This window comes from Trichosurus vulpecula, chromosome 5, assembly GCF_011100635.1.
Source record: "Trichosurus vulpecula isolate mTriVul1 chromosome 5, mTriVul1.pri, whole genome shotgun sequence".
NCBI classification, from domain to species: domain Eukaryota; kingdom Metazoa; phylum Chordata; class Mammalia; order Diprotodontia; family Phalangeridae; genus Trichosurus; species Trichosurus vulpecula.
The window spans coordinates 176,608,431-176,623,999 of record NC_050577.1 but is presented as its reverse complement, the minus strand read 5'-3'; the positions used below and the strand labels follow the sequence as shown (position 1 = coordinate 176,623,999).

The window sequence follows — 15,569 nt, the reverse complement described above, 5'->3', positions numbered from 1 at the left end:
AGGAGAAATCAAGATACTATAAAACACAACCAAAGGAATGAAAAAAATGGAAGACAATGTGAAACATCTCCTTGGAAAATCCACTGACCTTGAAAATAGATACAGGAGAGATAATTTTAAAACTATTGGACTACCAGAAAGCCATGATCAAAAAAGAGGCTAGATATCATCTTTCAAGAAATTATCAAGGAGAACTGCCCTGATATTTGTAACCAGAATGGCCTTTGTTTTCTTTGAGTGACTCAGTTTATCTCAGTGAGCTTTACTAGGTGCTAAGCCCCAGGCCTAAACCCCATCAGGTGTTAATGTAATCCATGTGGATGTGAACCTTCCAGGGTCCTAAGGGGAGGGGCCAACTCAAGAACCAATCACCAGAGCCTGAGCTCTGGTGATTCAGATGATGTTTGATATCTGAAGCCCTATAAGAAGGGAGGACAGAGCCATTTGTATGGGCTCTGGAGATGGTGTTGATGAGGAGACTCCGGGCAGCTGTAGTTAAGGAGCCCTCCAGCTTGTAAACCCGGATGTTGAAACTTTGTTGAACTCTGGTAACTATCTGTTGGGACTTGAATCAGGCACAGTCTGTTGATGTCTGTAATTTGTTTGCATTTTGTTTTGAAGTTCAGGGTGCTGGTTTTTTTTTCCCCTGAACTAACTGAATGATTTTTGAATTAAAAGTAAGCATGTCAACCCCTTCACCTTGCTTTCCTTAATTAAGCAGATCAGAAGAACCTGTGCTGTTGGCAGCTTTCTGGGTGCTGGCTGTGGGTGAATCTTATACCCCCACAGAAGCTGCCAGCCAGGTTGTTGACACAATATTCTAGAGCCAGAGGGTAAAATAGAAATTGGAAGAATCCACCAATCACCTCCTGAAAAAGATCCCAAAAAGAAAACTCCTAGGAATATTGTCACCAAATTCCAGAGCTCCCAGAACAAGGAGAAAATACTGTAAGCAGCCAGAAAGAAACAATTTGAGTATTATGGAAACACAATTAGGATAACACAAGATCTAGCAGCTTCTGCATTAAGGGATTGAAGGAATATAATAATCTAGAGGTCAGTGGAGCTAGGATTAAAACCAAGAACGACCTACCCAGCAAAACTGAGTATCATGCTCCAAGGCAAAATATGGATTTTCAATAAAATAGAGGACTTTCAAGCTTTCTCAGTGAAAAGACCAGAGCTGAATAGAAAATTTGACTTTCAAACACAAGAATCAAGAGAAGCATGAAAAGGTAGACAAGAAAGAAAAATCATAAGGGACTTTACTAAAGTTGAACTGTTTTGTTTACATTCCTACATGGAAAGATGATATGTATAATTCGTAAGACCTGAAGGGAATATATATCTATATCTATATCTATCTATATCTATATCTATATCTATATATATAGACAGAGGGCATAGGGTGAGTTGAATATGAAGGGATGATATCTTAAAAAAAATTAGATTAAGGGATTAAAGAGGAATCTGTTGAGAGAGGGAGAAAGGGAGAGATAGAATGGAGTAAATTATCTCACATAAAAGTGGCAAGAAAGAGCAGTTCTGTTGGATGAGAAGTGGGGGCAGGTGAGGGGCAATGAGTGAATCTTGCTCTCATCAGATTTGACCTGAGGAGGGAATACCATACACACTCAATTGGGTATCTTACCCCACAAGAAAGAGGGAGGAAGGAGATTAAAAAATGGGGGGGACAATAGAAGGGAGGGCAGATAGGGGGAGGAGGTAATCAAAAGCAAACACTTTTGAAAAGGGACAGGGTAAAGGGAGAAAATTGAATAAAGGGGGATAGGATATGAAGGAGCAAAATATAGTTAGTCTTTCACAACGTGAGTATTGTGGATGGATTTTGCACAATGATAACCCATGTAGCCTCTGTTGAATTGCTTGCCTTCTTAGGGAGGGTGGGTGGGGAGGGAAGAGGGGAGAGAATTTGGAACTCAAAGTTTTAAAAGCAGGTGTTCAAAAAAAAAAAGTTTTTACATGCAACTAGGAAATAAGATATATAGGCAATGGGGCATAGTAATCTGTCTTGCCCTACAAGAAAGTAAGGGAAAAGGGGATGGGGAGGAGAGGGGTGACAGAAGGGAGGGCTGACTGGGGAACAGAACAATCAGAATATATGCCATCTTTGAGGAGGGAGGGTAGAAATGGGGAGAAAATTTGTAATTCAGACTCTTGTGGAAATCAATGCTTAAAACTAAAATAAGTAATGAATTTTTAAAAGCAGTATGTTAGCCCTGGAACTGCCAGTTTGTTGATGATTGAGCCCTTTGTTAAGATCCAAAGGTCTGGAAGCTTAACTGCTCTCTGCCTAATATTCATATGCATGCTGTTTTTTAACTTCATTTCCTCCTCTTGTCCTTTAGCTTTAAAAAGAAGAAAAGATGTCCTTGTATGACGACCTGGGAGTGGAGACCAGTGATTCAAAAACAGAAGGCTGGTCCAAAAATTTCAAACTGTTACAGTCTCAGCTGCAGGTCAAGAAGGCGGCTTTAACCCAAGCAAAGGTAAAGGTAATAACTGGGAACAAGTCAGGCATCTACAGTATAGGGCTGGTTACCTGTCAGGATCACAAATGGTTTGGCTATATCAGATGTTTTCTTCCTTTGTGATTGGGCTGGTGGGTGGCTTAGTGGGGTAAGTATTTGTAGGGGTGAGTCTGGGACTAAAGTTTAGTTGTAGTCAATTCCAGAACTAATTTACTTCCCCAGCCCTTGCTATGGTTTTAGAATGTGTAGTGGTATGAGGCAATGGAAAGACAACTTCCAGCCCTGTCACCAGGGTTCCTTCAGTAGAAACTATGTTCCTTTGAACCATGAAGAAAGTAAATTGCTTTATTTCTGATATAAGGATGACCTGGAATACTTCTCCTTCTTACCCCTGTGTCGTGGAGTCCCTTGTTTCCTTCAAAACTCAGTTCATTACCGCTCCAAGAGGTTTTCTTCATCCTCCCAGCAGGGAGGTAAGAACTCCCTTGCTTTCTCCCTGAATTCAGTTTTGAATATGTCCTAAATATTCATGTTGTTTTCCCTTTGACTGTAAGCTCCTTGATACCAGGAACTCTTTCGGTTTTGACTTTATATCCCCATTCATTGCCTGTCAGGTAGTAGATGTTTAATATATGCTTGTTGACTGAATTGATACTAATTCTGTTATTCTACATCTTATGTTGACAGTATGCTCCCCCATTGTTCAAAATTTGGTACATTAGGGATATAACATTTCTTATTCCGTTACTATATGATCATCATCAACAAACATTGAGTACCTTCTGTTGACAGAATTGACTAAAAGAAATATTTAATGATATTAATGTGCTGAAAGGTATATCACTCTTGGTGCAAGGAGACTTGGGTTCGCTGGGGAAAAACTTTGTAGCATGTTTCTCTGATGCATTAAGCTCTCGTTTCCAGGATTTATATGGAGCAGATTCATATTTATAAGAGTAAGAGCTATTTCCCAATTGATAAATGTCAAAAGATATGAACAGGTGGTTCTCAGGAAAAGTCCGAATCATCAACAGCATTTTTAAAAATGCACCCAAATCACTAATAATTAGAAAACTGCAGATTAAAGCAACTCTTAGGTTCCACTTCACATATAACAAACTGTCAAAACTGACAAAAGAAAAAAATGATAAATGCTGGAAAATATAATGTGCCTGAAAAATAGACACATTATTGCATTGTTAGTAGAGTTATGATTTGGTCTAGTCTGTCTGGGAAACAATTTTGAACTGTGTCCCCAAAATCCATTGTTTTTGACCCAGCAATACCTAGGCTTGTATATACCCCAAAGAATTTAAAGAAAGAGAAAAAGAATCCATGTATATAAAAATATTTGTAGCAACTCTTCTTGTAATGGCAAAGAACTGGAAACAAAGGGGGTGCCAGTCAATTGGGGAATAGCTGAACATTTATGATACATAAATATAATGGGATATTATTTCTCCATTAAAAATGAAATTAATTTGATTGTTTCAAAGAGACCTGGGAAGTTTTACATGGACTGACACAAAGTGAAATAAGGACAGATGGGAAAAGAATTTCTATAGTAACAACAACACTCTAAAGACAAACAACTGTGAAAGACTTAAGAACAGTAATCAGTATAACGACCAGTCAGGATTCCAGGGTACCTCTTGAAAAGAGAACTGATGGACTCAAGATGTAGAATGAAGCATACATTTTTTGATGTGACTGAAGTGGGAATTTGTTTTGCTTGACTACATATATGTGTGTGTATACATACATACACATATGAAATGCATATATAAATATATATACACACATATTTTCAATCAAAGGTTTTTTTCTGGGGACAGGAGGGAAAGAAAATGTTAATTGAAAAAAGGTAAATTAAGTTAAATTTTAATGAATATTTAAAACCTTTTACCAGTATGAACTAATATTCTATTTAGGATTTTTTGTTATTTTTAACAAGTAGAAATCTATGTAATTTGATGGTGACTGGAGATAGTTTTATTTTTAACCTTACCATCAAATACATCTGATTAAAAATTCATTTTGGGGAAAAAAATTGTTTATCCAAATCTGCTTGGATTTCCTTTTAACTGCTTTATAAGGTAGGTAGTTGAATTAAGAGTTCAGATTTGTTCTGATTATTCAAACTATAATAGTCTCGTGATTTTTCTCTGCCTCTTCCTACTCTAAAATTCCTATACTTAATTTTTTTTTTTAATGAGCAGTGTTTGAAGGTATTTAGCCTGGAGAAGACTTGGGGGAGCATAACTTTTATGATTTGAAAGGTCTTAATATTTGACAATTGGTAGAAGTTTCAGAAAGGCATTATTTGAGCCGAAAATTTGGAAGAATTCCCTAGCAGTTATAGAAGTTTATAGTATTTGAGCAGATTCTGATGGATTGTCAGGAATTTTGTAAAGGGAATTTATTCACTCCATAAGGCATTAGATTCTATGAACTCGGAGGTTACTTTAAGCTCTGATTCTATGAATCCCCTTTATATCTTTATATTGGTATCCTGTCAGATCAGTTTCATGAAGTCATTTAACTTTTTTTTTTTGGGGGGCTGTCATTTAACTTTTAAAGTAAATTTTAGTTGGAATCATTTTACTTTGCTTTGTGAAGTGATTATATTCTTACTAAAATTTAGTAATTGAAACATTTTTGATACTACTTGAAAATTTGACTTCCTGCATAATGAACCAGCACTTAGTTCAGTAAAAGTTACAGATGAAAAAAAAATGTTTGGTAATATCCTCAGAAGAAAGAGGAAGATCGACATACATCATTCTAAGTATTAAAAATGTTGATGTTCAAATCTGCTATGTTGAGTGTGAAAATTGTTTTTTTTTAGTCTTTTCCTCTAGACTCTTATGTTGAGTTCTCCCATAGAAATATGGTTTGTTTTATTTACATCAATAAAGTTATTTTATTAGATAAAGTTAGCTACATAAAAATCATGTCTTTTTAGTGAAAAAAGTTAAAGAAAAATCTATGTGAATATTTTAAGCATTGTTGTATATAACCAAGATGTTCTTGACCAGAGGTATCAAACTCCCAGCCACAAAACTCCCAAGTGCACCTGAATCAGATAAAATGTAATTGAGAAATGTTTAACAAAATAAATAAAAATACAATACAGCACATATAATGTTAATTTGTAGTTTTCTAAGTCGATATTTTGCTCACGGCAATCAGTTTCTGTTTGAGTTTGATACCATTGTTCTTGACCATATTTTAAAAGACTTTGTTTGTTATATGGTTGTAGTATGAGTTTTAGTATATTGGGTTGGAATAATGCATTTATCTTACTTTCTATTGATTAGCTCACATTTATACAGCATTTTGCAGTTTAGTAAAGTTCTTCCATCACAAAAGTCCTTTGAGGTATTTAATGAAAATCTTTTCATTTTACAGATGTGAAAACTGAGGCTTAGACGTCTAGTGGTTTACCCCATTTTTAGATCCTGCCCTCAAGACTAGATTCCCATTCCAGTGTTCTTTCCACAAGATCACCATATTTTTAGTGCTCTTTGTATAATTTAAAGACAATGAGGACCTAATTGAATGAAAATTGCCACAGTTTGTGAGTTTGAAAGATTGCTTTCCAAAGAGATATAAAATTTCTATTTTATTCATGGATGAAAAAAATAAAGGACAAAGAGCAGAAGCAAGAAAGGGGGGGGTGATCATTATCTGTAATGGAACTGAAACTTGAACTTAGTAGTGCCTGACTCCTCCTAGTTGTGTTTTTTAATTTGAGGTCAAACTAAATCTTTGAGTTCAGGTAGATTATTACTGGTTATTTTTGTGATAGTAATAAAAATCCTATCAAATCAAGATATTGCTGATTAATTGATAATATTTTGAGATTGGTTTTCTGGGGTACAAAAAGATTGCTATCGCAGAAACAAAAACTAATTGTTTTAATTGGTAAGAACTCGAATTTGAAATCAGTACATTTATCATGATATCTGTCTTTTGATTTTAGAGCCAGAGGACAAAACAAAGTACAGTCCTTGCTCCAGTGATTGATCTGAAACGAGGGAGCTCTTCAGATGACCGGCAGATTGTAGATACCCCACCTCATGTAGCAGCAGGCTTAAAGGTAAGACCAGGTCATAGGGAGAAACACCAGATAGCCCACGCTTCATTTGCTTGTGGATTTTTTTCTTATTTCAATAAAATTTTGCATTTTTTTTTTGCCAAGTCCTTGAAATCATCATTAACTTTTCTTAAAGTTACCATTGACGTCATTAACATTTCTTTAAAACAATCATTATTATTCACATTTTTCATGTGACAAACCCAAGGCATGTAAAAGTAAATTTGTGATACATACAAGGTCACCTGGAAAGCTCTTTTCTATTTAGAATCTTTCTGAACCATCAGCATAGCTGACTGCTGTTGTACTAATACAGTTACTAATGTTCAGTAGTTGATATTTTATGAGCTATGGTATTTACATTTTGTTTTTTGTTTCAATTAAAACACTATTAGTCCTTATTGCTTTTCTTTAGTATAGTTAGGATGCAGATTTAACACTGAATCAACTCCGTTCAGACATCGAGAATTATTTTCTGTCAGATTTTGAAATGACAAAAAATATTTTAACATTGACCTTCACACTAGCACTGGTAGCTTCTCTACATGTAACCAAGTTACCTTTCATGATAATAGTATGTAAATTATTTGAACATCAGTTTCTTTCCTATCGTAATAATAGCTGAAAAGATAAATATACATGTATGTATGTACATCTATGTGCATGTATATAGAAATATATTTTAAGTCTTTTAAATTCACTTAAATGCATAATTCACACCTTTAGGAGCATTACATTTTACATGTTAAGGGATTTTCTAGTTGTTTTTCTAGTTACTTTTATGTAGTATAAACAGAAGATCTTAGATGATAAGAAAAGTGATGAATTTGCCCAATGATGTTAACTTGAATAGTTGTCTGATAAAGAACGTGAATTAAATTTAGGTATGTGATTGAATCCACATCATTTTATATGATTATGATGACAGTTGTACTTTTAAGTACAAAATATACCTTTTGAAATAGCCCTATATATTTTGACTTTCTCTCCCCACAAAGTGTTTTTCACAAGTAGCAAACATAAACAAGCTTAACTTTTGGTATCAAAATCATCTTGTTTTGCAGGATCACAGTAAGTGAATTAAGCTTTTGAAGACCCTAAATTCCATCTTACTTTTAATTTAAAATATTAGGATCCTTTGTGGGGAAAATCATAGGAAATATCCCTAGTATGACAGACCTATAATTTTGTACTGGAAGGAAAAGGTAATTTACAAAGGATTTCTAGGAATCATACCATGAAATGGAGTCTCAACCTTAAAGTATCATTTTTGATGTTTTATTTTCTAGGTAACCTTGCCTCTTGCTGTTTGATTTCTATCTTTTATAGCATTGAACGAATAAGCTTCACCTTAATGGTTTCCATTTCTAAATATGTAGAAAAGAAAATACAAGCTCCCCCATACCAGGTCTGATCACCAGACCTCAAAAACTAGAGGACACAACTGGCTTTAGATGTGGTGGGAATGACATCCATCTATGTGAGACTTGTAACCTTTTTTGGAAGGGATGTAGGATTTTTTTTTTAAAGTAGAATTTTTCCTTCACATTGAATTAATTTCTCCATGTTGTTATTGTAAAGTTATTCACTGTGTTACCTAGGCAGTGATTGAGTAATTTATGAGATGGAATTACAGCATTTTGGAGCTCGAGAGGGCTTCAGGAATCATCTCGTAAAACACTGTCATTTTACAAATGAGTAAGTGGACCTAGAGAGATGAAGTGACTTGTGAGGTGGAGTGAAGTAACATAATTTGGTGGCAGAGCCAGGATATAATCCTAGGTTTCTGAATGCAAGTCCAATTACTTTTCATCATGTTACCTCCTCTAACAAGAAGTTTGAGATTTAAAGTATTTCTTTCCTTTTTACTTTTTTTTCTGGTGGGTTGCCAAGAAAATGGTATATTTGCAGAAAATTATGGATGGTGACAGTTACATGATAAGATTCTTGTAGCTTACTTTGGAATTTTAACTCTTCTTTAGGATCCTGTGCCTAGTGGATTTTCTGCAGGAGAAGTTTTGATTCCATTAGCTGATGAATATGATCCCATGTTTCCTAATGATTATGAGAAAGTAGTAAAACGCCAAAGGGAGGAACGCCAAAGACAGCGGGAGCTGGAAAGGCAAAAAGAGATTGAAGAGAGAGAAAAGTAAGAGTCTACTTTCGATTTTTAAATAATTCCGGTAGTGTATTTTTAATTGGAATATTAGCATGTAACCATGAACTTTAATTTCCAAATCTGTTTTCTCTTTATCAGAGTAATCACATCTCAAGACATTTATTTTCTAATCATAATTTTTTCATTGTTGTCTTACAATTTAGTACAAATAGTGAGGCAGACAGAATTAGGCGTAGTTTCCAGGGAGTCTTTGTCATTGTCATCATCTTCAAATGGTTCTCAGTTTCTTCATGTATGTGGATTTTGTAGAAAGCAAATTAGACTAACAATTTTTTTTTTATTTTTCAAATCCTTATTGGGTAAGTGGGAAAGATTGGCAGGGTCCAGTTTAGTCCTTCTTGGCAGCAGCCTTCCTCATGGCAGCTAGGACGTTGCTGAGCTCCTCTCTCTTCCTCTTGGCCCGGATGTGAGTTCCCACCCTTTTTTTGATGAACTTAAGGGCTCTCTTATCCTTAGAGACCTTTAACAATTCCATGGCACGCCTCTCATAAGGGGCAAATCCACACACTTCCCGGATCATATCTCTCACACACTTGGTGTGTTTGGTCAAGCGCCCACGGCGGCGGCAGTGTCACGGCTTCGAAACGTTTTTGGTAACTTTGTGGCCCTTGTTGAGGCCCACGGCCATGGGGTATCGGATGGCCATGGCTGCGGCACATAGCCCCAACGGCAGCCACAACAGAAGCTAGACTAACAATTTTAACATGATCTAAATTATCTGTAACAGATTCCAAAAGAGAACCTGAGTTTATTATATAGGAAAATGATTGATCACTGACCTATCAATCTTCATTTATCACAACCTTGCATAGTTGAAGCTTTTTTTTTTAAATAGCTAAGCTATGATAGTCTTATCACTTCTTGCCACACTTGCTGCTATAACTGCTTATGGCAGGAGCTTTAATGGTTTGAAGAAATGTGATCTTGCCAGTTTTCATTTTTATTTAAAGACTTGTTCACCTGTAGCCTAATTTCTGTCAAGCTCTTGATAGAAGCCTAGGAATCTTTATTAAAGTAATACAGGGTTTCTTAAAGGCTTTTGGGACACCCTGTATAGCAGGATGACATCCATACATCAAAAATAGACATTACTCATGCTCTTTTCATTATAATAGATACTTATAAAATCATATTGATACTAAGGTGACTTAGAAGAGATTTCTTCAAACAGTGCCTCTCTGTCTTTTATTTGAAAAATTGTTCACTCACTGTTACTATCACAGAGTGACTAGTTGCACACTGAAATTGTCACTATAAAGATGAAAGTTAAACTATTTATAATTTCAAAATCTGACAGAAAAGAATTCTCAGCATGTGAACTGAATTGATTCAGTGTTAAATCATCATCCTGCATACAGTGAACAATAAAACAATAACGTATGCTCTCAGTTTTTCCCAAATAGCCTGTCATTGGTTTTACATTAGTGCTAGAGTGAAGTGTGACACAAACGTTAACCAAAACATGCATTAATCTTTTTCTGCAGCTTGTGGTCATGCATGACTCAACTAACAAAAAACAGAAAATACTTTTTAAAGTACTTTGTGTAGAAACACAGAAATCCAGTATAAGCAGTCCAAAACTTACAAATGGGTTATATTCTGAAAATTTGTAAGTTTTTTAGAGCTCAAAACATATCTTCCCAAATAAACAATGCTATATCTGATTTGTTTCTAGTTCAGTGCAAAGTTTTTAGTACAATATACCTGAAGAACCTTGTTATAGATTGAATTTGAGCATTATGTATGCTATTTCTTTTATAGAACATTCACAGTTCCCTTTTAGAATACCAGGAGCTTGTTCTTCAGCATCCTTGGCAGTGAGGTTTGACGATTCCCACATCCCATCTACCAGGCAATAGGAGTGGGAACTTATCTGAGTAGGGTGGGGATCTAATGAACATGGTGAGGAATAGGATCTAGGGACCAGCTTTGGAGATGGGATAAGTTAAGAATTTACTATTTTTCCTGTAATATTTGTCATATCGGCTCCAGCATTGTATGACCAGTGAAGAGAAATAGTTGAAAAGTGACCAAAAATAGCATCTTTCTAACAGGAGTCAGTTTCTAAGGGTGAAAGAAAAAATAAGGTAGAGGGGTGGAGTGAGGAGTTTTTGAGGATGAAAGCTGTTCCTGCTGTCATAAGTTCCAAAGATATATATCAGCCCACATCTGATCTGTTTCACCCCTTTATTTTCTTCTGTAAGCCTCAAGGTTTGAGCTACCTCTTTTCCTTTACTAATACCACCGACTATTGGTCCCAAACATGATTTATCTCTGGTCCAATGGGGAACATAACTCAATTTCATAGCTTGTTATTGTGAAGTAAGCACACAGCTCCACTAAGAATTTCCAAGGGTTCGTATTTTTCTAATTGTTGTAAATAAATGAAAAGGCAATAAAAATGCTCGCTCTCTCTTTCCCTCTTCTTTCTGCTACTTTTTTTTTCCATTTAGATTGTTTTTAGGAAAATGCAAAAAATATACATAGATGATATATCCTTCAGTACACAAAAGATAGTTGTAACATTCATTTGCATTTCATAGTAACAGCCAGACTCTGAACATTTCTGCACTAAAGAATGAGACCTGGATATAGATGGAAAAGGATGGAGATGGGCAGGAATTGGGCATATTGCCTTGCCTAGGAGACCAGTTCTTGGATTGGAGTGCAGCAGCAGTGGTTTGAAAGGATGGTTGAACAGTCTTAGGACATTTTTCCCTCCTCTCTCTGTGTCACAATAGCGATTAAAAACTTACTATGTAATATATCCTTCATAATATTATATATCATATATACTTAATACCTATCCTCCATGGTATTAAATACCTTTATTTGAGCCAGAGATACATTTTTTTTTCACAGCCAATATTTTATAGCTAGCAAGAGTTTGACTTTATCTGCCTTTTATAAATGCAAGGAGTGTACTTAAATACTTTAGTAGATCTATGAGCTTACCAATGTGGGCATACTCTATATTCAAAGCCTATCTGTGCCTTCTTTACCTATATGATTTGTGTCTATGTTCTTCTATAGTTCCACCCCAGAGGTATCTTCTTTTATGCTGGAGGTCTTCCCCTGGGCCTTTTTAAAGGTACTTTTGGGACATTATGACTGTCCATTTGTTACCCCCTCACCAAACCTCTCTCATTGCTTTTTTAAATTGGCCACAACTTTAAGTGTGTAGAGATTGTGGTGGTCTCAGATTTGAAGCCCTACCCTGACACCATGAAAACGGTTGTATTGGAAAGATTTGTTTCATCTGGAAGTTACTTGGTATCTACAAAAGAAGAGTAGTTTCCCAAATTGTATCCAAGTCCCTTTATACGTATTCTCTAATTGTGGAGCCTACTCATGGTTCATCTTCAGTGCCTCACCCATACATGTAGTGATATGCAATTCAGTGGAATGGCCATGTAATTGCACGTCATGAGCTAAATAATAGAAATTTTTACCCAGAGCAAAAGAATATAACATTAGATATTTAGGAGCTAAGTTTCATTTCATTAGCAGCAGATAGGGAGTTTCTATATTACTCTACCATAGGTTCAGAAGTCCTGGGCTTAACACTCGTGTTTCTAGTAAAATGTCTTTTATCTGTACTAGGACAGTTCACAAATTGAAACAAAGCTATAGTGATCTTTTTGTTCTTAGTTAAATTGTATTCACATTCTGTGTGGCAAATTGATACCATCTGGATTCTACATTGATACTGCTTTATTGTCTTTTGCATTCTTAAGTTCCAGTCATTTGCACAAATAGAAATTTAGTCTGAAAGCAAGGTGTTGTACTACATAACATCTAAATTACAATCCATTTTCTAACATTTTGTGATCTTTTGATAGAGGATCTGTAGACATTTTTTGGACAAGAACAAGTCAAGGTGAATTCCATAGCTATACTTCTCTAAATTTTAAAAATATAACTTTGAAGGGACTTTAAAGGTAATTTAATCCAATCTACTTGAAACATAAATCCCCCCACAACATCCCCAAAAGTGTTTATAAAGCTTCTACTTGAAGACTCAATTAGTAAGGTTTTGTGAATATTTGTTTCCTCCATTTTTAGGAGGCGTAAAGACAGGCATGAAGCTAGTGGGTTTTCAAGACGACCAGATCCAGATTCTGATGAAGATGAAGATTATGAGCGAGAAAGGAGGAAAAGAAGTAAGGAACAAGAAAATTCTGTGGTTCCCTCTACCTTGCCCCCACCCCCAACTTGAATTAGATTGATATTCTTTGTTGTTCCTCCAGATAGACTTTTCTTTCGCCATGTGAAATGCATATGTGCAGGTGCCTTTTCTATATCTCTCTGTAAATCTTCAATTTGGCAGGTATTTAATGTCAGCTGGCATTTATTAAGCACCTACTCTGTGCTAAGCTCTGGGAATACAAAGAAAAGCAAAAAACAGTCCTTGCTCTCAAGGAGTGCACAGTCTAATGGAGGAGACAGTATTTAAAAAGCTTTGTACTTGCAGGATATATTCAGAATAAAGTGGGGGGAGTCTCAGAAGTTATTTCTTAGGTACTAGGATTAAGGAAGACTAGAAAAAAACTAGATGGGACTTAGCTGAACCTTGAAAGAGACCTGAATAGTGAGGAAGCAGAGATGAGGGAGAATGTCCTAGGAATGAGGACAGCCAGGGAAAATGCTTGGAGTGGGGAGATGGAGGATTGTGTCTGAGCAGCAGCAAGAATGCCAGTGTTTCTGGCCCACAGAATACATAGGAGTGTGATAAAGAAATTGGAAACGTAGGAAAGGGACAGGTTATGAAGAGCTTTAAAATCCTAGCAGAGAATTTTCCATTTGAATCTGGAGCTACTGAAGTTTATTGAAGTGGGGGCATGGGGAGCGGGGTGGGGGGTGGGGGTCATATAATCATACTTGCTGTTTAGGTAAGCATCTGTTTATTATGGGCCTTATACTCTATCAAGTACTATATCTAAATTCTTTGCCATTATGGATCACATATTGCTAAACCCTAGCCAGAATTTCATGTTAACCAAGATGGTCTTTAGTTCAGTTAGAGTAGCTTACTTTCTCCCAAGATGAATAAATGGCATTTCAATCTGAAGTCTAATCGCACTTTGTAAATCTGTTAAATAAGAAATTTCCAGTTAATGGACAAATACTAAAATTAGTAAAAAGTATTATATTTGCTCTAAGAAATGCCGTTGAGGAGGAAGATTATGAGTAAGAAAGGAGGAAAAGAAGTACAGAAGAAGAATATGCCACATTTTTTTTTCCTTATTTGAATTAGATTGATTGTTGTGTTATGGAGAGGCATTCTCCCTGGACATTTCCAAAATGTCTTAGTAACATTAAAAGCAAATGTACTTTATTTACAGTGCTTCACAATGTGAAATGCAAAACTATTCTGAAACCTACAAACTTCATCATGGGTTCCTAGTTTTTCTTTTAAATACAGTGATCCTAAGTACAGTTTGTGAAAGTTTAGAAATTTATGTCAAAGAAGTGAAACTAAGATATTATTGTCTTACTACACATCACTAACAACTAGGACTTTGAACAGGCAAAAATCACAGAGATCTAATATTTTTAGATCCAGTCATTTTTTTTTGTGACACCCGGTGGCCTTATGGTAAAAGTAGAAAGGGTAGAATATATAGACTTTAGCACTGATATGCAGGGGATGAGATTTGGTTCCCGATAGTAACTTCATTTTTAATAATGAAAATCTTTGTCAACGTTGTTATTTTGACTTTTTAAAAATATTTTTCAAGTAAGGAATTTGGAGATATGAATAATAAGTACACAGATATAAGAAGCAAAATGACATTCTTAAAGCTAGTCAGTCAATAAGTGTTTATTAAGTGTTTACTTATGTGCTAGACACTGCTGTCCCAAACAGTCTGTTCTCAAGGAGCTCAAACTGTAGTGGAGAAGACAGCATGTAAATAATGTTGTTGTTTAGTCGTGTCTGACTCTTGGTGACCCCATGGATCCATGGGGCTTTCTTGGCAAAGATACTAAGAGTAGTTAAACTAGCCCTTTCCTTCTCCGGTGTATCCCCATTTTACAGATGAGGAACTGAGGCAAATAGAGGTTAAATAACTTGCCTAGGGTCACACAACTAGTACATGAAGCCCGGTGCTCTATCCAGTGTTCCATCTAGCTGTCCAACATGTAAATAGTAAAGAATAAATACAGAATAGATAGGAGGTAAATTCAGAGAAGGCCCTAATGGCTGGGGAGATGGGGGACTGAGAGGAGGAATCTGAAAAGACTTCTTCCGTAAGGTAGTATTTAAGCTGAGTGTTGAAGGAAGCCAGGGAAGCTAAGAGGTGGAGGTGAGGAGAGAAAGCAATCCAAGCATGGGAAACAGCCATTGCAAAAGCACTGAAATGGCAGATGAAATGTTGAGGAACAGCAAGTAGCTAGTTAAATGTAAGAGGAGGAAAGGTAGAAAGGGACTAACTTGGGGGGGGGGGTGGCCTTTCAATGACAGAGGACTATATTTGACCCTAAAAGACACAGGGAACCACTGAAATCTATTGAGTAGGAGAGTGACGTGGTCAGACCTTTACTTTAGGAAAATCTCTGGCAACTGAGCAGAGAATAGAGTGCGAAGAGACTTGAGTCAGGGATCACAATTAAAAGGTTTTTGAAATAGACCAGCCAAGTGTTGACAAGGACCTATAGTAGGTTAGATAGAGAAAAGAGGATGTATGTGGGAGAAGATGTAAAGGTAGAAATGACAAGATTTGGCATAAATTGGGTATGTAGTATGAGTGAGAAAGAGGACTAGAGGACATAAGGTTACAAACCTGAGTCAAAGGAA

The 15,569-nt window shown here is 36.0% G+C and overlaps 1 protein-coding gene and 1 pseudogene across 7 annotated transcripts in view; one reads left to right on the top strand and one right to left on the bottom strand.

The window, feature by feature from the left end:
- Window positions 1–15,569, top strand: part of RBM17 (RNA binding motif protein 17) — a 46,034-nt gene that overhangs the window by 13,650 nt on the left and 16,815 nt on the right. For 4 of the 7 annotated variants that reach the window (XM_036761534.1, XM_036761533.1, XM_036761536.1 and 1 more), the window contains exons 2-5: window positions 2,370–2,516; window positions 6,478–6,594; window positions 8,574–8,740; window positions 12,836–12,933. In XM_036761534.1, coding sequence (XP_036617429.1) covers window positions 2,388–2,516; window positions 6,478–6,594; window positions 8,574–8,740; window positions 12,836–12,933 — 511 coding nt within the window. In that variant the 5' untranslated portion in view covers window positions 2,370–2,387. The remainder of the gene's footprint in view (window positions 1–2,369; window positions 2,517–6,477; window positions 6,595–8,573; window positions 8,741–12,835; window positions 12,934–15,569) is intronic. The other 3 variants (XM_036761539.1, XM_036761538.1, XM_036761540.1) reach the window with 1 other exon arrangement.
- On the bottom strand, window positions 9,069–9,425 carry LOC118851940 (annotated as a pseudogene).